At 40.8% G+C, this 25,093-nt stretch overlaps 1 protein-coding gene and 1 pseudogene across 1 annotated transcript; both read left to right on the top strand.

Annotated features, from left to right (window-relative positions):
* Window positions 1-2,718: 2,718 nt before the first annotated feature.
* Window positions 2,719-3,969, top strand: LOC115229833 (anaphase-promoting complex subunit cdc20-like). The gene has a single exon (XM_029800119.2). It carries the CDS (start codon window positions 3,319-3,321, stop codon window positions 3,967-3,969), a length of 651 nt encoding a protein of 216 aa, XP_029655979.1. The 5' UTR covers window positions 2,719-3,318.
* Window positions 3,970-11,207: 7,238 nt separating this feature from the next.
* Window positions 11,208-13,030, top strand: LOC115229834 (annotated as a pseudogene).
* Window positions 13,031-25,093: the final 12,063 nt, after the last annotated feature.

The following is a 25,093-nucleotide window of genomic DNA, read 5'->3' on the forward strand; positions in this document are numbered from 1 at the left end:
TCGTATTCCCCTCCAAAACACGCAACTTTTCAAACGTGGCCAACTCGATCTTGGCCTGGTCAACCTCAATACTCAATCTCTCCAAATCCTTAACAAATCCCTGTGCCCGAGACTGCACTAAAATAGACCACCCAACCTGATATCCTGCAAAAAGAATGTTCAGTTTATTCTCAATCCTCCCACCCTTGATGACTGCCTTGTTCAAGTGACTCCGCAGTGCCTAACTTGACCATCCCTCACTACCTCCAACTGATGCTCGTACGAATTTATTTTATCCTTAGAACTGAGAAGACTGTGGCGAGTGTAGCGAGTCTGGGCGGGGAGGTACATGAATTGTCCCACACAGTCCTCCCACACACCCTCATACTCCCCCAGGCACACAGCACCCTCTCCCGCCTCCTCCCTCAACAACACCCTCGCCTTACAATGACACGACCACAACCACCTCCTCTAATTCCTCCACATCAAACTCCTCGTAGTGATTATTATTCAGATATTGCTCCCATTTGCCTGCATGTTTACTCCCTCGTGACTCGGTGAGTGCGTCGTAGTGAAGCATTATTAACATCTCCTTCTTGATCAGTTCGTCGGCCTGCCATATCACCACACAACTACCCTCTGCAGGTCATTGAGGGACACCGACTCGTCCTCCCGCAGGACACGCGTGTTTATGTCCGTCGGCCGAGGCAGATTCCGCTGGAATGACTGAGAACGACGACGGAATGTCCTCTCGGCCTCCTCCCGCTCTCTCCTCTACCAATAGACAACCCCCCTCCACCAAAATAGCCGCCTCCACGTCCTCCTGGTCCTCCACGTAGCCAGCACGCCCATTCACTGTGGCCTTACTCTCCTCCACACTGAATGTCAACTCGCACTCATTCTGTGGCCGAGGAAGTTCCTCCAGTGCCCGCAGGAGTTCCCGTCTCCCATAGTTCTGTAAACTGGAGGACAGGCAATACACTTCTGCCCCGACTGGTGGTGTCGTCGATGTCGATTTCCTCGGGGTTGGGTGTCCGGGGCACCACCGATTCTACACCTCTCAACCCACGGCATTACGGAAGGCCGTCTGGACTGAGTGGGGAGTCACCGACTTTTCGAACTTGGTCTCGTGGAGGGGAGTGTTGAGTCCCCCGGCCAAGGGAGTGTCCACGTTGCTCAAGGCGAGGATATTCCGTGCCTCCCTGCTCACGGAGTCGTCCTGCATGGGAGTCCTCGGAGTCACGGCAGGGGTGGCTCCCCCCTCCGAAATAAGCAGATTGGTGAGGTCGGTGGCCGAATTCAACTGGGAGACCGCCCTCTCCCGGGAACTCTCTGCCAAGTGCCCATATTTCACAATCTGCAGTCCACACACCCAACAACCTCCTCCAACTGCTGGTCCCCCACTTGTGGTGCAGGCAACTCCAGTCTCCGTCGTTTGGGCAACTGGCGACTCCCCGAAAGGAGTTCCGAGGGGGGCATTTCGAGTTCCTTCCTCCTCTTCTGCTTGTCCTTGTCTTCATTTTCCTGCAATGGGGGGAGTGGGGCACCCTCTTGTCCGTGATCTTCCTCTGGGTGTCCAAGTCGTACTGTCTGAGGGAGTTAAAGTCGTAGGGCTGGGCCACGAATTCCTCCGCGGACGTGTCGTGGAGTCCCGGCAGTGGCTTCTTCTCGAAGGGAATCTCCAGGTTGTACTCCATCACTCTCTTCCCCCTCCTCTTCTTCTCCTTCACCGTTATTCCCGCCGCCTTCAATTCCCGCGTTTTCTGGAGGGCGGCAAGTCGGCTTTGATGTTAAAAGGGACTCACCGGGCGTCCTGGAGTTGTCTTTCCCGCGCTTTCCTCTTGGCCTTCTTTCCCTGCGTGTTGGCCAGGCGGGCTCTCGCCTCCGACAGCATTTCGAGTTCTGAGGTGACCGACTGACAGCAAACCGTCCTCGTCCATGTCCACAGGGTCGGGTCTGGCTGGCTTGGTCTCCGGGTTGGACTCCAATTCGTTCTTGGTCTTGACAATGTTGGCATCCAGGTTGTTCTGTGCCTTGTCCCTTCCACTATTAGGCCACTCTTACAGCAAGTATTCGTAACGTTCGAAGCACTGGTGGGCAGTCCGACCCACGATGGGGGCAATCGTCCTCCACTGAGTGGGCATCAGTTTGGCCATGTGGAGTAATTTCTCGTCCTCGTCTTTGCTCCACTCGGTCTTCTTTATGGAGGGGTCCAGCCATTCGAACCAGCGGGCTTTGCACTGCTTGGCTGATTTTCGGTGGAGAAGGGAGGCGATTCGGGCCCATTGGTTCTTTCCGTACTTCATTACAGCCGCCTTCAGGATTTCGTCCTTGGAGGGGTAATGTTATGAGGGTACTTCGGTGTTTGTCCATACTCCTCCTTGATTGATATTCGACCCATTCTATGTGTCCACGAGGATGTAAATTGGTTTTAGTTTTTTTATTTATTAATTTATTTAATAAATATAACATACCCGAACAATAAGAATTATTTTTCTACTAATTTTTACTACTTCTCTTTGTCTCCCTTTCCTTGGTGGACACATTTGAAGGGTTTTGTCTTCACCAGTGATGTTATCCCTACTTGTTAAACCGGGACAGATCTCTGTTTTTTATTTGATTAACATTATTTTATTTGAATATTTAATTGGTTTAATAAAACATATAAACATTAAAAGTAAGCGCGATTATTAATTAATTTAGTTGTGTGCACTTAAGAATGCCGAAAGAAAGCACTTTGAACAGTTTCACATCAATATCCACCAAATCCCAGTCCTCAATAAAAGAAAGATCCACAACAAAACTAAGACCTCAAGACAGGGCCTTCCTTTCCTCCCTCTACCGACGAATGAACTCCAGATTAACCCCCACAGCAGACTCTGTGGCACTCTCCAACATCTTCAAAAACTTTTCTGACTCGGATTTGAAGGACCTGGCCCAAAAGGACGCGATGGGCAGACGCCTGGACACTGCTGAGGGCGATTTCCTCATCCCCGACCGACAACGCACAAACACGGCCATTCTGGAGACCAAAATGTCGATGGGCCACACCTCAATGCGGGAAATGCTGCCCAAGAATGCCTACGAGGAAAGACTCAACCACATCCTCTTCAATGGACAGCTCGGGGACAACAATGTGTTCAGATATGGCCATCCCTCCAAAGACAGAGGTCCCCTCCCTCCACCAACATAGATCCCTATATCAGAATGACACAGGCATTGGACAGCATTGTGGATGAGAAGTGTCCGAAGAGTAAGTTGGAGACAATCGAGAGGGAACCCAGCTGTGTGTTCAATTGTCCGGGACTGGCGGATGACTACTGTTGGGTGGCCTAATCGATGGTAGATTTGAACGTGCTGGACTGTTCGATCAGCACAAAAGTGGCGGTGGGGTTGCAGGACTATGTGTATATATGGGACAACTCCACCCGAAGGACGACTCGTCTGTCCACGTCCTCCCAGAATGACAAGACGCTGTGTTCTGTCCGGTGGAGTGTGAGTGGGAGTAGTCTGGCAGTCGGACTGTCGACGGGGAGTGTGGAGATATGGGACATTGCCACATCCCGAGTGGTCCGCTCGATGTGCATGCGGATGGGCAGGATTGCTTCCCTGGCCTGGAATGGCATTGGCCTCACCAGTGGGTCCCGTTCTGGCATGATGTTCAACCACGACCTGAGAGTACGGGACCACAAAGTCCACACCTATTCAAGACATTCCCTCGAGGTGTGTGGACTCAAGTGGGCGGGTGATGGCAGGAGGCTCGTCTCCGGGGGGAACGACGACATTGCCTGTGTGTGGGATGCCCGCAATCTCAATGTCCCCGCCAACGTCTTTGTCCACCAAGCCGCGGTCAAGGCTGTCGATTGGAGTCCTCAAAACACTTCTTTGCTGGCCACGGGAGCAGGGTCAGACGATAAGAAGATTCGTTTGTTCAATGTGTCCCTGGGAAGTGAGATTGCTCAGCACGACACAGGGGAACAGGTGGGATAGGATGGATTGTGTGTTAGGTCTCCGCCGTTGTGTTTTCCAAGGTCAGCAACGAGTTGTTTAGTTCGCATGGATCCCCCGGGAATGAAATAAATGTGTGGAGTCTGCCCAAATTGAAGAATTCCTACAGTATTCCTGGTTGTCTTTCCTTGGTTATTCGTAGCTCACTCTGCCAGGATTCTGGGGATGGTGATGTCCCCCGATGGAAAGATTGTGGCCACTTTATCCTCCGACTGTACTCTAAAGATGTGGGACTGTGTTAGTAGAACTAAGCCCAAAATATCTGCCTTTACAAATCCATTCATTTATTGACGTTTTTATTCATTTTGTGTGTCATTCTAATTGCTACTTTAATTTATTGTTACGTGTGTCTGATTCTTTGTGTCAATAGATTTGCAGGCTAGATTTAATTTTCAATTCCTAAGTTTATTGTTGACGTGAGTTCACTTTTTTAACTTACATTGAGCTGCTCCCTTTTATATTCGATAAAAATTTTGTCTAATGGAGTCTATATCCCAAGAGGGAAAATATCTAGTCGGTCGTGCGCTGGAAGACCCATGCGGGTGGATAATAAGTATGGATCATCCATTCCACTTTACGAAGAAAAGAAGCCTGTTTATTGTTGTTTTCATGAAACGTAACTGTTCACGATTAAAAAACAAGCAAAAATTGCCATTTTGAAGTTCATTGAATCGAATATTGAAGTGCCTTCATAAAAATTTCAGAAATTTTTTTCCGAAAAATATAATGTATCTATTTCTCTTAGATTTATTTATGATTTGAAAATCAGAAAGGAAATGTGTTGAATAACTTAGGATCTGACATTTCTCTTAAAGAATATTTAAAGTTTAGTGAAATCAATAATGATACGATTTCTTTGATTAATTTAATGGATGCTAAAAGAGCCATTTTGAACGATGAAATTATTACTGGGAAGGCCAAAATATTTGATTCGAAACGGTTGCAAAAACACGAAAACAACGTCGTTTTGCACCCACTGGATCAGGGTATAATTAATTGGTGCAAATGCAATTTCATTTCTCTTAACTTTCCAATATTATTCAGAAAATGAAATCTGGGATAAATCTCCATATTGCATACAAAAAATTAAACTTAAAAGATGCAATATTATTCACACATGATGCATGGAACAAGATTGATAATTCCTGAAAATTCAAATTCTTCACACGCGCAAAATGGATTCAAAACATTGAAAGTATAAATCATGAAAATCCTATGATTGAAAATTACAAATATATTCTATAAAAAATAAACATAAGTGATCCTTTAGAAGCGAGACTTTATGTCGAAATGAACTACACTGAAAACAAAGAATTTGATTTGAGTGATTTAAAGACAATAGAACAAGAAATTGATAGTGAAGAACCCCTAGAGAAGAATCAGAAAGGTGTAACTTTTAACAAGGCTTCAGTCTTAAAGAAGAATTCTTCGATGCTGAAAATCTAGAATTTATTGAAAAGCTTGGATATTCAATGATCCGAACTCTAAAAAAATAAATTCAAAAATTAGTGATTTTTTTGTTATAAATAATTTTTGCTTTACATTATTAGTGGATGAAAAATCCAATAAGTTTCTCGAATCCCCCAGATTTTGCCGATTCCCGAAATTGGTGGATTCGAAAGACTATACTGTATTCATTTTTTAATTTTGGACCTTCTTAAAAAGTATAATCCGACAATGATAAAGAATTCAAAAATGAAATAGTTATTTTATTATGCCAAGAATTCAACATTTCACAGAAGTTTAGTCGCCAAAAGCACCATCAAAAATAGGGTCAAATTTATTTATTTATTTAAAGACCAAACACGGGTAAGCCAGTTAATTATTATAATCCCCGTGGTCCCCGATTCAAGCGAGGGAGATCCTACTGATAGGTTCGAACCTGCCCACATGAACGGCCTGAGACGACGATGTCCCAGGGTCAGAGATCTAGAAGTCCTTTTTCAATTAGGCCTTGAAGTGCCTCCTGAGCGTTGCCATATCAGATTGGAAGTTCCAACTGACATGGTGGACCCCATAACGCCACGCTAAGACCGGAAGGAAGGTAAGAGATCCCCATTTCCAACTGTGTCGTGCCAGAAGTACTCGTTGCCTCACGGGCAGGGGAACGATAACGAGAATTGACCCCCGGATGAAAACTAGCCTCCTTCGGAATCGAACTCACGACTGTCCAGATCCATTATCCATAGCTTAGTCTTCAGCCAAGGGTCAAATTGAAAGGTGGAACCAAAACCTAACGTGTTGATTAAAAAACGATTTAAAAAGAAAATCACAAATGGTCTACAGGGCTTAATTCAGTTCTCAAATAACTAAAAAAAGTCACGGTTCAACCTATTCCAAGTTACTAATAAGAACTAATGAAACTAATACCATTCAAATTATTAAGAAATCTTGAAAAAAATTGAATCAAAAACGCAAACAAGTGATAAGGAATATAAAAAGAGTACATCATAAATTAAATTTAAAAGAATTCCTAAATAGAGTACTCATAAAAGGGATTACTGTTGTATATACCAATAAAAATTTATTCCCCCAGATTTTATAAAGCACATTTACAGAAGACAAATAGTTAATTCAACGACTAATATGACAAAAACATCCAAGTTGCAAATTAAAAAAATAATATAAAAACACGTTAGACAAACGTGGTAATCTTGCCCTCAGATTTTGACCACACCGCCTCCATGGAAATATAAAATTCGGCCATTTTGTAGCCAAATTGTTTCTGCAGTGAGGGAGAACTAAAATACCAGAAGATTGGCCTTTTCGGGGGTGAGGACATCTCCGGGGGAACACAACTCATAGTCGGCCATCAGTCTCACCTTCCCTGCCATTCTACAGACAAAGCAACCCTTCTCCAGCGACGTGGGGAGTCCGAGCGATCTCAAATAGGCTTCCACTGAGGAGGGGAATTGGTCATAAATTCCCTCCTTTAACGTGACTTGACTTTCCGCGGTAAATCCGGAACGCGGGAAATTGGGGACTCTCATTTCAGTGAAATAACTAGAATGATGGATGAGGGACTACTTCAGAATGTCAGCCTGGGATCGATTGGTAAACAGGAGACCCCTGTCTCTGCATAAAAGATCGCCCATTTTTTGGAGGTCGGGAAATGAGGACAAGGCAATGGCCATCACCTTCTTTTTGCCAAAGAAAATGCTGGAAGGTGAAGAAGGCAGACCAACCGCGAGTCTGCCAGCCCCACTCGAATATTGTGCATTGCAGAATTTAGAAAGTTGTGGGCTGAGAACACAAACAGGCGCTCGTATTTCAAAATTGCTTCTCGAATCTAAAGAAGGCTGTGTTTACGCAAATCACGTTTTCTATGAGCTGTTGCTTATGTTCTGCGCCCTTCTTCTTTGTGTTTGTCAGACAAACTATAATTAATTACAAACACTACTCTTATTTTTTCTTTTGGATTTTGGCATCACACAACAAACGTGCACGTTTATTTATTCATTTTCTTATTCGATAATGTTTTAATAAAACTTATTCTCATTTCACAAATTATCATTTTATTATTTCTTGATTAAATTGTCGCTTACATTACCAAGTAATGTAGACTAAATAATTTTAAAAATTTGTTGAATTGCATTTTTAAAATATTTCCCATCTCATCTATGTACAATTTTTAAAAATGTTTTAATCTTCTATTTTTATCATTAAAACTCTAAAATACAAACCGGTCTACGAATATTTTCCCCTATGCGGCCTTTGCCCGCGGATCATTTGTAACAATGGTACAATTATTTCATAATTAAGTAAATATGGAACAATAAAAAACTCAGTACCAACTCAATAAATATTAGCAGTTAAAATTTTTTTACTCTGCTACCCGGGTTTGCATCCTCATCATGGCGTATTAATACTCATTGGCACTTTCTATTTCGTTTCCCCAATCAATGCCGAACAAGAGGTCAAAAGGCCTTTGTTTTGTAGTTTCGTGGACGGATTTATATGAGTCGTCTAATTAGTGTTTATACTTGATGTTCTTTTCATTGTTTTGTTATAAATTTTACAATTTTAAATGCTAGATTTGATCATTTTAAGTGCTAATTTTGTAATTATAAATGCTAGATTTTGTGATTTTATGGCTAAAAAATTTTTTTAATTGCTAGAAAAAACTTGCCCTTATTAGTAATAACTAGGGCAACCAAAAGTCAATAAAGTCAACTCAACAATAAATAATTATTCTTTCATAAAAATACTAGAAATACAATTTTTATTTTAAAAAAACTTTTATTTTGAAAGTTTTTTTAGGTCAACTTTGTCAATTTTTTCATTTTTAGGTCAACTTTGTCAATTTTTGTGTCATTTTCAGCCACGCTGACTATTATTTCATTGTTGTTGTGATGACAAAGTCGAAAAAATCTATCTACTCGAAAGCCTTGAGAATTATCCAAGAATTTCCCAATGAATTTTCAATTACCCCGGGTGGAGCATTATATTGTAATTTATGCGATATTTGTGTAACATGCCATAAAAAATGGTTTGTTGATAAACACAGATTTACACAGAAACATATTTCACATATAAACGAATCTAAAAAGACGATTCAAACGTTTCTTCCCACCACTGTTAATACGAATGATTTTTCACTAAATCTGACTGAAGCATTTGTTTCAGCAAATATTCCTTTATATAAACTAAGGAACCCTGCATTAATCAATTTTTTCAATACTATCGGATTCGAGTTACCCTCAGAATCCAAATGCCGAAATAATGTCAAAATTTTGGCCGAAAGACGTGTCGATGAGATAATCAGCTTGTTAATTAATGAAAAAATTTTTTTAATCGTGGATGAGACTGACGCTGGTAATGAAAAATATGTAAATATTCTTATTGGGAAAATAACGGATCCCCAAATCAGCTATCTTATTGGTTGTGTACCATTAAATTCTTCGCTTAATGCATCAATTCTATGTCAGATTGTGGATGATACGATTCGATGTGCAAATGTTGAGAGGAAAAATTTTTATTTTTTATTAACCGACGCGGCAAAGTATATGATTTCAGTCGGAAAACACTAAAAAATTTGTATCCTAATTTATTCCACGTAACATGTATTGCACATTTAATTCACAATTGTGCATTAAGGATAAAACTAAATTATCCTGTAGTGGATAACTTAATTGCCTCTATAAAAGGACTTGTTTTGAAAAATAATAGTCGAAGGCAACTATTTGCTGAAATAGGACTACCTCCAGAACCTATTGTTACTAGATGGGGAAGCTGGCTCCGAGCAATCAAGTACTACGCGGAAAATTTTCCCAGAGTGTTGGAAATATGCAATTCGCTAAAAGGAGAATCCATATTGATTCGGAGAGCAATGGAATCAATAAAAAATGAAGGACTTCTTAATGATTTAAAGGAGATATGGAATCAATATTCTCCACTCGTTGATGTTCTTAGTGAAATTGAGTCAAGGAACTTTTCTATCCAAAAAGCATACAATTTTCTGAGAAAACTCGATGTCCAAGAAGATACATGTAAAATAAATGAATATATAAAAAAGAGATTGAACACGAATGAAATTTTAAAAATTGTTAACGGAGATGGAATTTTTTTGCCTTTGGAAAAGTTTCAACTACTCCAGTGTCAGGCCACTACGTGTTCAGTAGAGCGCTTGTTTTCAGTTCTTCATAAAATTTTGGCCAAAGACCGAAATTTTAAAACTGAAAACGTCAAATATTATATGATTCTATATAATTCATGTTTCTAGAAAAAATTATTGCATAAAAATTATCTGAAAAACTTTTTTAGGTCTACATTCTGGTCAACTTTCATCTTTTTTGAATCAATTTTGTTGACTTTATGGAGGTCAATTTTTGCTTTTTTTAGGTCAACTTTGTGGTTGCCCCAGTAATAACAGATTAATGGTTAGTTTTTTTCCTAACATTTAAATCGAATTATGAAATGAAACCAAGGTAGTTACTTTGAATAGAGTTAAAAAATGTTAAGTTTTTTGAATTTTTAGTAATTATCCTCAAGTGTATTGGACGTCTCAAGACCTTGAGAACACACAATCCTCTGGAGACGAGATGGCTCCTCCAGAACGTGTCCCAAGCAATAGTGAGGGGAAACAGGATCGCCATCAATTGAAGTAGTCTATGGTCGACACAACCATAAATAAATAAGACAATTCACAATAAGATTATCTGCAATTATTTTTAATTGTCAGTCAGTAATTAGTGTCAAACTATGTTGGTCATCCTGTTAACCCTGTCAATAAAGGTCGCTCTGGTCGCCAGTGTGGGCTGCCACATAATAGTTGTACAGTGAGAGAGCGTGTTTATTAATTGCTTTTAACAGGTTCACTCCATTCAGTTTTGTAAAATCACAATTTCGATCATTAGTGCTAAATTATTTACGATTCATTAACTTATTAACTTCATTAACTCTCTGTCGATGGTGCCCATCACTCACTATCCAGTTGAGTCAGACAGCGGTCTTCGTCAACGTAGAGGACAGACGAGATTCCTCCCTGGAGTTTACCTCCCAACAGAACAAGAACATGTTAGGCCTATTTAATAACATTGACCAAGACATAGTAAATGCAGACACCTTTCTAATTAGGCTAATAAAGAATAATGTATTGAGCACATGTACAGACCAATGATGGAGAAAAAGTTCGAGAATTACTGACCACTTCCAGAAACAATCTATATTAGACACTCACGGAGCCTGTCAAACGAAATAACACATTCTGAGGTCAAAAGCATTTCACTGTATGAACAACAACAGAGCTTCAGTATGCGACGGAGTTCCGTGGGAATTACTCAAATATGCCCCCAATAGCTTAGCCAATCGGGACAGAAATATTAATACCTATTCAGAAACCAGAAATACGAAGAGGACCGTCTGGAAACATAAGACCGATAATACTGGTCACCACTCTAAGGAAAACTATCAACTATTATTCGAGGCCGTATATCAAAGTCCGTCGATCGATATCTTTCTTGCAGTCGGAGTGGTTATTTTCAAGAAAATATTTGTAAATCTTATTTTTAATTTGTGACCTAATGAATGTACATTTATTTTTGATAATCATCGATTTTGAGTGTTAAAACTTCAGCTAAAACAAATTTTTCAAAAATTGTGAATTTAAAGAATTCAAAATTTTAATTAGTTGAATTTTTGGGATACTTGTAAACCTCGCAATTTATAAATTATTTCAAAACCGACACATTATAATAAATTGTTTGTAAACAACGTGTTTTATGAGTGTGCCGTACCGATCAGCCGCCGACATAAAAAGAACATTTATTGACTTTTTAAAGGGGCTTGGACATTCCTACGTGCACTCCTCGAGTGTGATTCCCCACGACGACCCTTCCCTCCTTTTCACGAACGCGGGAATGAACCAGTTCAAAGACATTTTCCTCGGCACTGTGAATCCAAACACAAGCCTGGGGAAACTCAAGCGAGCAGTCAATTCCCAGAAATGCATTCGGGCGGGCGGGAAGCACAACGACCTGGACGACGTGGGGAAGGACTCGTACCACCACACATTCTTCGAAATGCTGGGAAACTGGTCATTCGGGGACTACTTCAAGGCCGAAATGGCTGCGTGGGCAATCCAATTCCTGGTGGACGAGTTGGGGTTGTTGAGGGACAATTTGTATGTGACGTACTTCGGGGGGGACTCCTCACTCGGCCTTGAACCCGACATTGAGACACGTGACATTTGGATATCCCTGGGGTGAGGATGAGCACTAATGGCAGATTCGCAGAGGGACGAGTGTTGCCTTTCGGAATGAAGGACAACTTTTGGGAGATGGGGGACACAGGGCCGTGCGGGCCGTGCAGTGAGTTGCACTATGACCGAGTGGGGGGAAGGGATGCCTCCCACCTCGTCAACATGGACGACCCCTCCGTCATCGAGATTTGGAATCTCGTCTTCATTCAGTTCAATCGGTGAGTGGTGTGGGTCATTCGGAGAGGGGGATGGGTCATTGACTACTCTCCCCAACCGACATGTCGACACAGGCCTGGGCTTTGAACGAATTGTCTCCATTGTCCAGAACAAACAGTCCAACTACGACACAGATGTGTTCATGCCCTACTTCCACGACATTCAGGAGGTCTGCCCAACCTGTCCATCAGTAGATCTCCCATTGCGAACGTGCCTATTCGGGCAAGTTTGGAGAGGAGGACAGTGGGAGTGTCGACATGGCCTACCGAGTGGTGGCCGACCACATTCGGACGTTGTGTGTGGCCATTGGGGACGGGGGGTGTCCCTCCAACACCGGCAGAGGGTGACCTGTCCATTCATTCCCAGTTATGTGTTGAGGCGCATTCTCCGACGGGCTCTCCACTTTTTTATAACCAAACTGGGGGCCAAAGAAGGGTGTTTCCATCAGCTGGTGGACACTGTGCTCAGAATGATGGGCCAATTCTTCCCTGAGTTGGTTGCGAGGGGGGAGGCCATCAAAGACACGATTGCGCGGGAAGAAAACTTGTTTCTGAAGACGTTGGCGAACGGGGAGACACTTTTGAGGCAGAAAATGAGTGTTTCTGACTCGAACATTCTGTCGGGCAAGTTGGCGTGGAAGTTGTACGACACCTACGGATTCCCCGTGGACTTGACGGCCATAATCGCGGAAGAATATGGTCGGGAGTTGGACATTGCGGGATACGAGGAGTGCAGGCTCGGCTCAGGTCGTTGGGTGCTCGGCTCAAGTCTGCCGAGACTGCCTTCAATCCACGTGCTTTGGATGATCTTTGTAAAAGCATTGCTACGACTGATGACACTCCCAAGTTTAATTATCGGGTCCTCGATGACTGTGTTTATGGTTTCTGTTGGTCTGACATTTTAGAATTTGACGACGTTGATGCCGAGATTTTGGCCATTTATGACCACGGAAGGCGGGAGTTTGTCAGGGAAATGACTGATGGATCGACTGCTCTCACAGTTGTGCTCAATCGTACTTGCTTCTTTGGTGAGCAGGGGGGACAACGAGGGGACAAGGGAGTGCTGTTGGATTGCACCACCTTAGACGTTATTTTTGAATATTCTATTACAGAAAGCATTCGAGGTTAACCAGACTAAAATAAAAGCGGGGTATGTTTTGCATCAGGGATTTGTTGTGGAGAAAAGTCAAATCAGTGTTGGCTTACGAGTCATGTGTAGACTTTGGGCATGTTTTTGTTCTTTTATTTATAGGCAAATCGATTTAGTGTGATGGTTAGCCACACGGCAACACATTTGGTCAATTTTGCACTCAGGAATTTTATTCCCAGTCAGGAGCAGAAGGGTTCCTATGTCGACTCGGATCGCTTTCGATTCGACTTTAATTACACGGTATTATTGATTTGGCGGGAAATGTCAATTTGGTGTTGACCTAATTAGGAGGGGGCATTGTCGAACTACCTCATTCGGGACATTGAGGACATGTCCAACTCGATGGTGACCTCGAAACTGCCGATCTACGAGGGGGAGATGAAGTTGGCGGATGCCTACTCGATTGATGGACTGAGAGCAGTCTTCGAGGAGGTGGAGTGGCACATTCAACTGGCAGACATACCCCAACCCAGCCCGCGTGGTCTCCATCGGCATTCCCGTCAGCGACCTGTCCAAGACGAGTGGAATGACCTACTCAGTCGAGTTGTGTGGTGGCACGTGAGTGGTCGGGCATAATGTCAAGACATGTCAACAATACAGCTCATATCCGACACATTGCCATTGTCGGTGAGGAAGCAGTGGCCAAGGGAATTCGTCGGCTCACTGTTATTACAGGTCCCCATGCCCTGGAGGTTTGTTTGTTGTGAATACCATCAGGCTAAATCACATTCTGCTGAGTTGAGTAAGCGGTTGAAGGCTTTGTCCGATCGAGTGGAGAGTTTGGTGGGGGATGCCTTGGAGAGTGCAATCCTGTCGGAGGAGATTGTGGGCTTCTTATTGGCATGTCTGTCCTGTTAATGTGGCCAGGAGTTGAATGAGGCAGTCATTCCGTACTACGACAAGACGAGGATGCGACAGTCTGCTAGCAGTGCTAAAAAGGTGTTATTCGAACGGCAGAAGGCAATAAACAAGGAATTGACTGCCCAAGTAGTCTTGGTTTGTCAGTCCCACAGCTTGTGTCCTCTCTCAGAACGAGCATGTCGAACGGTCACGGGGAGGCCTCTCCCTACATCCACCTCTTTGAGAGATCTCTGAATTTGAGGGTTTGGAGGAATCGCGGTCATTTGCAGACTTTACAAAACACGGTCAAAAAACTGTTGATGGCTGAGTCGTTCACCCGCCCGACCGCGTTGATGAGTGTGGGGAAGGAGAACATTGAGGCTGCCCTGGCTATTCCCCTCGTTGTCTTTCTGTCTTAATTTGTTAGGAATGCGTCAGTAGAGGGGGGAATGCTTGTGTGTGGGCGGGGAGTGTCACTGACCGTTTTGGTGGAAGGAGTGGAGGGAAGAACGAATTGGCCTGGTTTACACTGACGGACTGTGCTGATGTCGATGCGGTTACTGCGTTGCTCCGTCAGCATCAATTTTTCTGATCTTGGGGTCTCATTAGTTCTTTGGTCATTTGTCTTATTGTTGTGTTCATTTTTCCTCAAATCACATTTCAGACTGTTTATAAAAATTCCAAGGCGAATTTGCTACAAGATGTGGCAGAATGTTAAACAGCGATTATTTGCGTCGCCACAATGACGTGGTGAGGTGCATTCACTTGCACATCTATGGAATAGTCTAGAAAGTTCAAGACCCACTCCGTTCAGTCGGCTGTCTTTAGTGAGGTGGTCGAAATACGGGTGGACACAACGATCAAGACGGATAGTAAAGTCAATAATAATAAACCGGACATTTTTGTCTACGGCAAAGTTCGTGACATCATTGCGCTTATCGAAGTATGGATTTCTTCTCAACAATCTTTGAAGCGTGTGGAAGTAGAGAAATTACATAAATACGATCTTTTGGCAAACGAATTGAGGTTAATCCACAATGTGAATGTCGTACCATTGGTTCTCACATGGGATGGAATAACATTGAATTTTACAAGCACTAATAAAACTCCCTACAAGTCCAAGATTTAACACGTGCATATGTTCAGACTATCGTGATTAAAAAACGCTGGAGAGCATTCGTCCGGAGTACAAACTCTTACCTACAACAGGGAATCATGCAATCAATGAACGACTAAGTGGAGAAAGCAGTCACCACGAGACATCAATTCCGAAAGTTGCAAAACATTTTGAGATTAACATACGACGCCCAGCAAGTGAATTATGTGATCGCGAAATGTATGAAGAAACTCAACATACTCAGAGTTTTCCTTCGAAAATGCAGACAGTGAACGAGCCTCGCCACTCGCCAAACCGTTTATAAACAGTACATGGAACCACAATCAGCTATGCCTGCGGAGCGTGGGGAAATACGATCAGCTACACCAACCGGGAAAAAATTTTAAACAAAACTCTAGAATAACCAAACGAAAAACTAAATGTTGCCACTTTTGAGGACATCTTGCGAAGAAATGGGGGGACGACATACCCAATGACACACCCGCGCGCCCCTACAGGAAATGTGTGGGAACAAGGGAAAAACGTCAGGGAAAAATGAGGACCCTCCTTAGAGAAACTAGAATCACCTGATTAGTTATTTCGTATTTTCAAAGGGTGATCTTGGTTGAATAATTAAAATAATAACCTAATTATTCTATTAACATGGTTGAGTATTAAATTTAATCCTTAGCTATTCAACTTCATCAACTCGAATTACTTCAATCTTTTATGCACATCAAAATATTGTTCAAGGGGACAGTGCATATTAATCATGGTATACCTTTTTTGACATTTTTCAAGGCACTCACCGGAATTTCAGTCATTTTAATAATGTCGATCTCTTCCCACTTTTCCATTGTTTTTGAATGTCAAGGAATTTGTAAAATAATAACATTCCCGTGTGAATATCCCTTTAAGTTTTATTTCACATTCACTGCTATTTTAGCTTACAGTTCTTTGTTTTTGTAAATAAATGTCAGTACCCCTTCATATTGGAACCACTTTTTCCATTTCCTTTACACTTTTATTGCTTGGCTTGTTTGTTGAACATGATTTACTGTCTAATGAAAATTGTGGTCTATCCATTTTTCACAGAAGTTTGTAGAGATATGCTGCCCAGAAAATATGTACTATTCAATTTTTTAAATTTAGGACATACTAGCCTGCTTTGTGCTGATCATTTGCTGGATTCTCGTAAGTATTCGTTGGACACGGTTCATGAATGTTTTGTACAATTTGCCTAGTTCAGTCTATGCGTGTAACAACTACGGAAATAATTGTCGGGTTTTGCAACCTCCCAGTATTACGAGGATGCAAGCGTCTTTGGTATGTTCAGTCGGAAAATATTCTAGTTGTGCGTCTTTATGATTTCATTTCTGCTGATCACCAATTTTTGTCATTTACTCATTAAATTGTTCCGGGAAGATTATTTTAACAAGCAAATTATCCTTAATCAAGACACTCCCTAAACAATATTTTTAATTTAATTTTCCATTTTTTGAGAACAACTTACCTGTACATTTACTTGTTACCTAATACAAACACAACACAAGTTGTCTTGGACCCACAAGAGGAGAATCGAGGAAGCTCAATTAAGAGCGTACAGATTAACTGAACGTTGTCTAACACCAAGCGAGGATGAGGCCGGTTGTGTAGTGCATCGGCATCATGTGACTATTTTGTTCGGTTTTCACCATGGTTTTAATGAATATAGCGATTTATATGGAATAGTGTATACAAGTCAATAATTCCATTAAAAATTGAATTATCCTTTTTAAATTGTGTGGCTGATCTATTAGCAAGTCAAATTGAGTTCCTAGAAGAATTTGAATTTGTCGATAATTTCAAAAAAACCTTATCGGTAAAAACAAAGTTAGTTTCTGTCATAGGAAAGATAAAAAAAGATCAAATTCTTGACTAAAAAAGAATATGAGGACTTAAATACCAATCAGACACTAAAAGAGGAAATTTATTATTATAAAACATTTATAGTAAAAAAAGTTTTTGCTGTGATTGGTTATGCTTGACCCATCTGATACTGAATATCTGATTTGTAGTGCCGAAACTAGCACAAAACCTATAAAAATTACGGCCAAGTAAGATTTGCAGACTCGTGTTTTGTGCTAGTCATCTCTATCTAGAAACAAACTCAAAAATAAATGGGGTTAACGCAATTATCTCCTCTGTTAATGTTGAGATTAATTTTGTCTTTTTTTTCGGACTTTTGCTCTTTTAAAAATAAACATTTTGAGATAAAAGAAATAACTTCACAAATCGACTCCTATGAGAATGGAAGACCTCTTGATGTTATATGGACGATCAGATGAAGAAATGAAGGCAAGGCCCACACGTCCACTACGCGCTTGCGCGAGTACTCGTGAGGAAAATCGGGCCAAAATGAGGAGTTTCCTCGTGCGTGTCGGGATCACGGAATGTTACCTTTTCTGTGTTTTGTGTTCCTAATGTGAACTGTTCTTCACTCAAAAATAAAGTGTGATTGCTTATGTGGTATTATAAAGTACTATAGCTCTCGTGAAAAGACTGTATTATGGCTTCAATCCAATTGACCATGTATGGAAAAAATGATACTAAATTATCACAAAATCCGACAAAAATTAAAATATTTAAAGATTATTAAAACATGGGAGGGAATACCGAGTAGATATGTAGAAATTTCAGTCGTATCAATTAAAAAAAGTGTAGAAGTTTGTGAAAAACTTGAAAAATTAAATTATTTTTTTAAATGGAGAAAGTAGTCATCACGAGACATCAATGAAACTTGTCGAGGACATGGACGCTGTATCCCGACCCATGAGTGTGGCAGAAGATGGTGAATTGGAGGCAAAGAGGAGATAGCCGGAACCAATAGTATCTCCACTTTAGTTAATTTACTAATTTAAACATTTAATAAAATTAATTTTAAGAATTTTATGGAACACGTTTTATAATTCCATATGTGTTTGGTCACGTTTGCAAATCATTTTTAAACAAATTCCATTTGATAAACTTGAAAAAAATTGAGACATCTTTTCAAATATTTTTTTCCGGTTGAGCCTTGTAAATATGTCAGTTTATTTAGCAACCTTCTATCATAAATAAAACTGGTATGACAAATTAACTGTCGGCAAACTTGAATGTTCCCAATTTTGAACTTCTCATAAAATTCGTAAATTAATCTGAAGAATTTTATAACTTGTTGAATTTTTTCCGAGGCCAATTTATAAACTTCTACTCTAAAAATACACTCCATGTAATAAAAAACCGGATTTTCAAGTTTGCATGTTTTTACTAGTATTTTTTTAAATGTATATCAATTTTTAAATTACTTTTCAGCAATCGTTTGTTGTATCTTTTTACTATTTTTAAATTTTTTTTTTTTTTTAAATACATTTTTTTTTTTTAAATACTTTTCAGCAATCGTTTGTTGTATCTTTTTACTATTTAAAAAAATTTTTTTTTTTATTTTTAAAATTATAATGTATATTTGAGTAATTGATCTTGATAAAATCTTAGCGTGTATTAAAAAACCGGATTTTTTTGATTAGTCGTTGCTAAGCCAATTTTTAGGTATTTAAAAATGCTTGATAAAATCACAAGGAAAGACTCTAGCTCTCATTCAATTAAATGGACACAAAAGAAGATTGTTGAGGAGCTGAATATTCCAACTTCGACTCTCAATGATTTTCTGAATAAGTTAAATAAAAAAGGGACTGTTGATCGTATACCTGGTTCTGGAAGACCCAAAAAGCTCTCTAACTCAGATATTTGTAAACTTGTCAACATTGTGAAAGAAAATCCAAAAAAACACTGGCCAACCTGAAAGAAGAAGTCTTCGATTTTACAGGAAAAGTTGTCTGCAAAAAAACAATAAGCAATTATCTACATGAAAATCATTACAAAGCATGTGTGTGTAAAAGAAAACCTTTTTTAGCAAAAAAAATAGTGAAAAACAATACGAGCTTTCAATAATCTTTTCTGCTATAAGCAATGAAACGTGGAGAACTGTTATATAGCCTGACGAGGCTTCCTTTGAAATTTTTTCATCTAAAAAAATAAAATTTTGCTTTAGAAAAAAATAAAGCCTTAAATTATGCCCATTTAACTCCAACTTTGAAGTTTGGTGGTGGAAGAATTATGGTATGGGGTTGTATCTCCTATCATGGAAAGGGGAATTTGGTTATAGTAAATGAAAAAATAAATTCTGCTGTATATATCAACATTTTAATAAATAATTTGTGAAAATCAGTAGATAAAATGGGGCTAAATCGTTTTATTTTCCAATAAGATTTGGCCCCCTGTCATAATTCACGAAGAACAAAACAATTTTTGAATGAGAAAAAATTGAATTATTAAATTGGGCAATACAATCACCAGATTTGAACCCAATTGAACATGTGTGGAGCTACATAAAGGAAGAATTGAGTAAAAAAATGCTGCATAGTAAAAAAGATTTATGCGAAAATATCATAAAAATTTGGGACGAAATACCAATGGAATTTGTGAGAAAATTAACTGAAAGCATGCCAAAAAGAAGCATTGAGCTTTATAAGGCAAATAGAGGACACATTAATTATTAATCATTTGACTTTTTTTCTAATCCGGTTTTTTTTACACAGAAAAAAATTAATATAATCAGTTTAGCTGTACAAAAAGATTATTGAAAAATTATAAAAAGAAAAGTTACGAAGATTATCATTATAAATTAAAAAAAAGTCTAAAATTAAAAACAGAATATCAAAAAATTAAGCATTTGAAAATCCGGTTTTTTATTACATGGAGTGTATCCTTAATGATTATTGTAATATTGATTGAAATAAAATAAACACCAGTTGTCTATTCTTTGTAATATTTTTAATATTTCAAGGGCTCATAAGCACTCCAAAACATCAAATCACGAAGTCTTCATTACACAGAATCGCACAAGTTCCCGACGTGGAACGTTAAAGGATTAATTAAGGGGATACTTAGTCTTAAAACGGGAAATAAGTCGACTTAATTGGATAACCTAGTCTAACTTCCCGAGTAGTGACAAAATACATGAGAGATAAAAAATTTTTGATCGGTATTAAAAAATTCGCCGAAAAAGTTGAAATATTTGAAAATTAAATAATTCGCAATATTGGAGTCAATACCGAATGGATAGCCAGAAAATGTATTTATGTCAACGAAATAAATAAATAAATAAAATGTCAACGAAAAGAAAAATTGCGGAAGTTTGTAAAAAAACTTAAAAAATTAAATTATAAGCTTTTCTAATCTTAATGTTAATGCCAAAGAGGCATGTTTTTCAATCTAAAAACACTGATTCTGCATCAATTTTTTTAGATTCCGTTTTATTTCACCAGTTTAATAAAGCACCAACTTAACTCATCATTCTAATCATCTGTTTATTTTTTTCAGAAAACACTTTCAGATCATCTATTCACTGTAGGAGATTTATCACTCGGACTGCCTAGCATTTTGAGCAGCGCCCAGATAGATAACAAATAATACAGACGATAAGGTGTCGCCTTTTGGAATATAAATTTCTATTCCAGTGGATTTACAGATACACAAGTCTGGGAACTTTTAACTATTTCTTGCATGGTTTCTCTACATTCTACGTTTTTCTTTGTAGTTTTAATACAATTGGTCCTTGTTTTATAGGAATATCTCGACGAAATCAGACTGCATTGTTATTTACCTAAATGCCAGGTCTCTTATAAAGTATGAGTATTAGGCACAATCGATTGAATAGTATGTTTTTACTTTTTTAATTGTTTTATTCAGAACTTGCGACAAATGTGTAAATGAAAATCATGTAGCAAAGATCCACAGTCTTGAAACCAGCAATGATTAAAAAAGTTGCACAACATATGAGACGTAAATAAATAAATTTAATGACATCAAAGCAATTGTTAGCTACTACAATGCCTCCAAACAATTTTTCAGCAATTATTTAAACCAGAATAGGCTTGACTTGCAAAAATGCTTATTTTGATATCTGTTAAAAAGAATAGAAAACAAATTATTCCACAAATCGTTCAAAAGTTAAATATTGCCATCTGCATTTTAATATCGTTTGATTCATCAATTCATTCACATTTTATTCATAGTCAAATGTTGTTTCAAATTATCTTAAGAATAATATTGGCTATTTATTGATAAATATTCCAAAACAAAACAGGTTAAAAAGGATCCTTAAAGAAAAGAGACAATAAATATATGTAAAAAGTAATATAAAATCAAGAAAGACTGTCAATCAAATCACGAAAGGAGCAAACCAAGCGATGAACAAGTGAGTGATTGCCAATAGCCGACTATTATGAGGAGAAGACAATACCTCATCAAACTCATTTCTCAACATTCTACTAAGCCTCTCAATTATTGACTGAGTGGAAGAGAGAAAATTCCTCAGAGAATAATTAGCAGTAACCCTTTCAGCATAATACTTGCAGCCTGGCAGTTATAAGAGAACTCATACACTCCAACAAGTCACAGCATCTCTCCTCGACGGACTGGACAGTGCTGACACAGGCAGTCCACCCTTGGATGTGGAGTTGATGGTTCAAACACTTGCTCATATATTCCAACAACTATAATCAGCCACCACCCCACCACCAATAAATACTCCTCTGCACAAAAACAAGAGCCATCCACCACTTTCCTCTGCAGAGTGGACAGTGTGGCATAGAGGAGGAGACCGTCCTTTCCGTCCTCCACACACGTCTTTTCGTGACGAACACACAACTCCATCAATTTGGCTGTGTGGTCTCCACTCGGGAGGGAGGCCAAGGACAACAAGATTTCGAGATCTCTGAATTTGTGGTTTATATCAAGGAGTCGTTGATATGCTTGAATGGCCAGACTGACCTGAGTGGTGTCGACAGTGAGCTGGAATACTGAGACGAGGGGAGTACATATAACACATTCTCCCACACTTTGGGGTTGTCGTAGTCCAGACGGGCTGCCTCCTGGGCCATTCGAATGCACCTCTTCTTACTACGAGTAGACAGACACAAATACTCGGTGTCGTACTGCATTACACACACTGACAAATTGGTCCACGCTTTGGAACTCTACAATATTGACAGACAGACCTCGTTCTCTATTCGAATGCAGGCCAGGAAGCATTTGGCGGCCTCTTTGAAGAGGACTCGGCCATGCAGGCACAGCCATAGGAAAACCAGACATAGTACTGCATTACTAACACCACCAACCATCAACGAATTAATTTCCACTGCTCGACGGAAGTAGGGAATGGACTCCTTGGTTTGTGTCCGGTGGAAGTGCAGAAATGCCAGTCCTCGCTGAGCCGCCCCGGACTTGTGCCCCGACAGTTCCCAGGCTCGGTGGTAGTGCTCAGCCTCCTTGGTCACACACCCCAAGTAGCACAACAGAGCAGGCGTCTCCTTTTCTGCAATCCGCCGTCTTATCAACTCCTCTGCCTACAATAAAGGACTGCCCGACCTTCGCTCTCTGCTCGAGGTGTCCATAACACTCGATGAGGTCATCCCACTTCTCCAGACTCTCCAACAACTCGAGGGCGGAGGAGTACAGTCCTCCACTCATATAAACACGACATAATTTGCACTACAGTCAGACCCCCGCGTACTCTAATGCAGTAGAGGGAGGGTGGACGAATCGAAAAGAAGTGTGCCAGGGTGAATGCTGTACTTCGAGGTTTGACCAACTCCTGCCAATGTGAGCACAGGCCACCTCCAGTTGCATCAATGCTCTCTGAATTCTGTTGGGGGAGGACAGTTCGACCAGACACCGAGTGAAGAGGACTGCCGCGTGGGCAAACACGTTCAAATCGAGACTCAGGAGGGTCTGTGGGTGAGAGGACACAATACTTGGCAATATGCAGACACAATCATGTCCTGAGTGGCATCCCGAGCTCGCCGACTCAGTTCATGTCGACTGGATGTTAATCAGGCACATACGCTTCGAAGAGGACGAGGGCCACTTCGGAGGGGGACAGAAAGGGGACTGGGGGCATCTCCACTGAAGGCTTCATTTTCTCCAGGAGAACGTCGTCATTGAGGGGAATATCCTGAATGGGGGAGGGGGAATGTGGGGGGAATGGAGGGACTGTGTCGGCAGATCGACGAATGAGCACCACCAGCTGGGTCACGTCGAATGTTTGGTGGAGAGTAGTCCGCCCAGGCACACCTGAGGGTCACCACAACACCCGACCAGTCGACTCGACCGTGATCTCCTTCTTTTGGTGGATGGTTTGGAGAACTTTGTTCAGTTTGTCCCATTCGAAGTATTCCTCGTAGATATATCCCATCTCCAACAAAAAGTCCAACTCGGTGGTGCCCTCCTGGGACATGAAACAGGGATATTCGGGGGAGTGGGTGACTGGGCATTACACAGACACTCACTTGAGTCGACCAAGTGGAGGCATTTGTCCTTCAAGAGGGGGGACAGTTCAGAGAGAGTGCTTTGGAGAAGAACGAGCACTCGCAGTCTCCACAACATCATTCTCTACTCTTAGGCATGTGCATTACAGTCGACTGGGATGGCTGGTTCACCAACAGATAGGCCACTGAGAGGGCGGGAAAATTATATCCTGGAGTGAGGTTCTCTCCGTTTGAACATAGGAGGGCTTCCATTGAATGTGAGTCAATCTGGGCTATAAATGTGGTCTTTTACTTTGATGGGGAATGGGGGTGCCTCTTTAGGCCTGGTGGAATAGTTATGTGTGATGAACTCACAGACACATTCCTTTACTGCCTCGACGAGGTCTCTACGAATACCACAAGAGAGTACGTGCTCTGGTTGAGTGCAATAAATGATTTGATGTGTTCCTCTATTTCCTCCACTGTGCTCTCTGTGGGAGGCAATCCCGCAAAAAGTTGATTAAGGTGAATCATCTGGTTGTGCACGTGATAAAGAAATATTATTTGAATAAATATAATTAAAATATTAATTATTTTTAATTTTCTTCCAGTTCTATGAGAACACCGTGGCAATCCTTTGGGTGGAGGAAAATAACTCTACTTCCGTGAGCCCCAATGAAGGGCTTCCGTGATATCGTCCTCACGCCATTATTTCTCAGTCTGGTGACAAACTCGTCCAGACTGGGAACCTTCGAGTCACCAAGAGAGAAATACGCCCAGGCAAATGTGATGGAGTCCCTTTTTCTGCTGGACAAACCGAGATATTGGACTGTCGTCGCCCAGTGGACAAATGAACTGGAATCAGTGGGCAAACCAACCTCGACTTGTGTGTTTAACGAGTTGTTAAAGCAGACTTTTACTCTCTGCGAAGTGACTGGCTGGGGTGAGGGAGTGGAATATTACAGTGAAGAGGGGGGTGGTCAGTGAGAGGAGGTGGTGGAGAATACTCCCGATTTGTTGGGGGGAGGGCACTGCAATGGCCACGTGTTTAAGTTGAGTGATTCCTGTGGAGGACAGAGTGCGGGAAATGACACAGGTAAACATGTTCGAGCAAAATAATCAGTCTTTGTTTATTAAACTAATTAATTTAAGATAAATCAAAATTAATATTTTTAATAGTACAAGTTATTCAAACTGACTTGTATTGTTGTTAATATATTCGTATAAATCATGTCGCCGACAGACACTTTTGAGGTGGAAAGCATTAAGGATAAGAAGGTGGTCAACGGCATCACCCACTATTTGGTCAAGTGGAAGGGGCTCCCCAGGTATTCCGCAATGTCATTTCAGCGACAAAAACACGTGGGAGGCGGAATGTGGCATGTTCTCCCCTAACCTCATCAAAAAATATGAAAATAAATGCAAACAGATTAAGCGGGCCAAAAAAGCAAAGTCGGCCAGTTCAAGTGTGAGGAGACTTGTGGAAGTGAGTCCCACTGGACTGGAGGGGGAGACGGGTTTTAATCGAGGCCTTCTCCCCGAGAGGATTGTCGAACTGCAGAAAATAGAGGGAAGGCCAATGTTCCTGATGAAGTGGTATCCAACCCTGTCGATTGTGCAGGAAGTCGAGTACTCCCCTCTACGACCTGATTCCTGTGTCGGTGGCGAATGCTCGGTGTCCGCAGACGGTCATCTCCTTCTACGAGTCCCGACTGGGTTACTATTGCCAATAAAGTGTGTTTGTTGGGTGTGTCATGTGGCGTGTGTGATCGATAATTG

The sequence above is a fragment of the Octopus sinensis genome, unplaced genomic scaffold (genome assembly GCF_006345805.1).
Source record: "Octopus sinensis unplaced genomic scaffold, ASM634580v1 Contig13674, whole genome shotgun sequence".
NCBI lineage: Eukaryota > Metazoa > Mollusca > Cephalopoda > Octopoda > Octopodidae > Octopus > Octopus sinensis.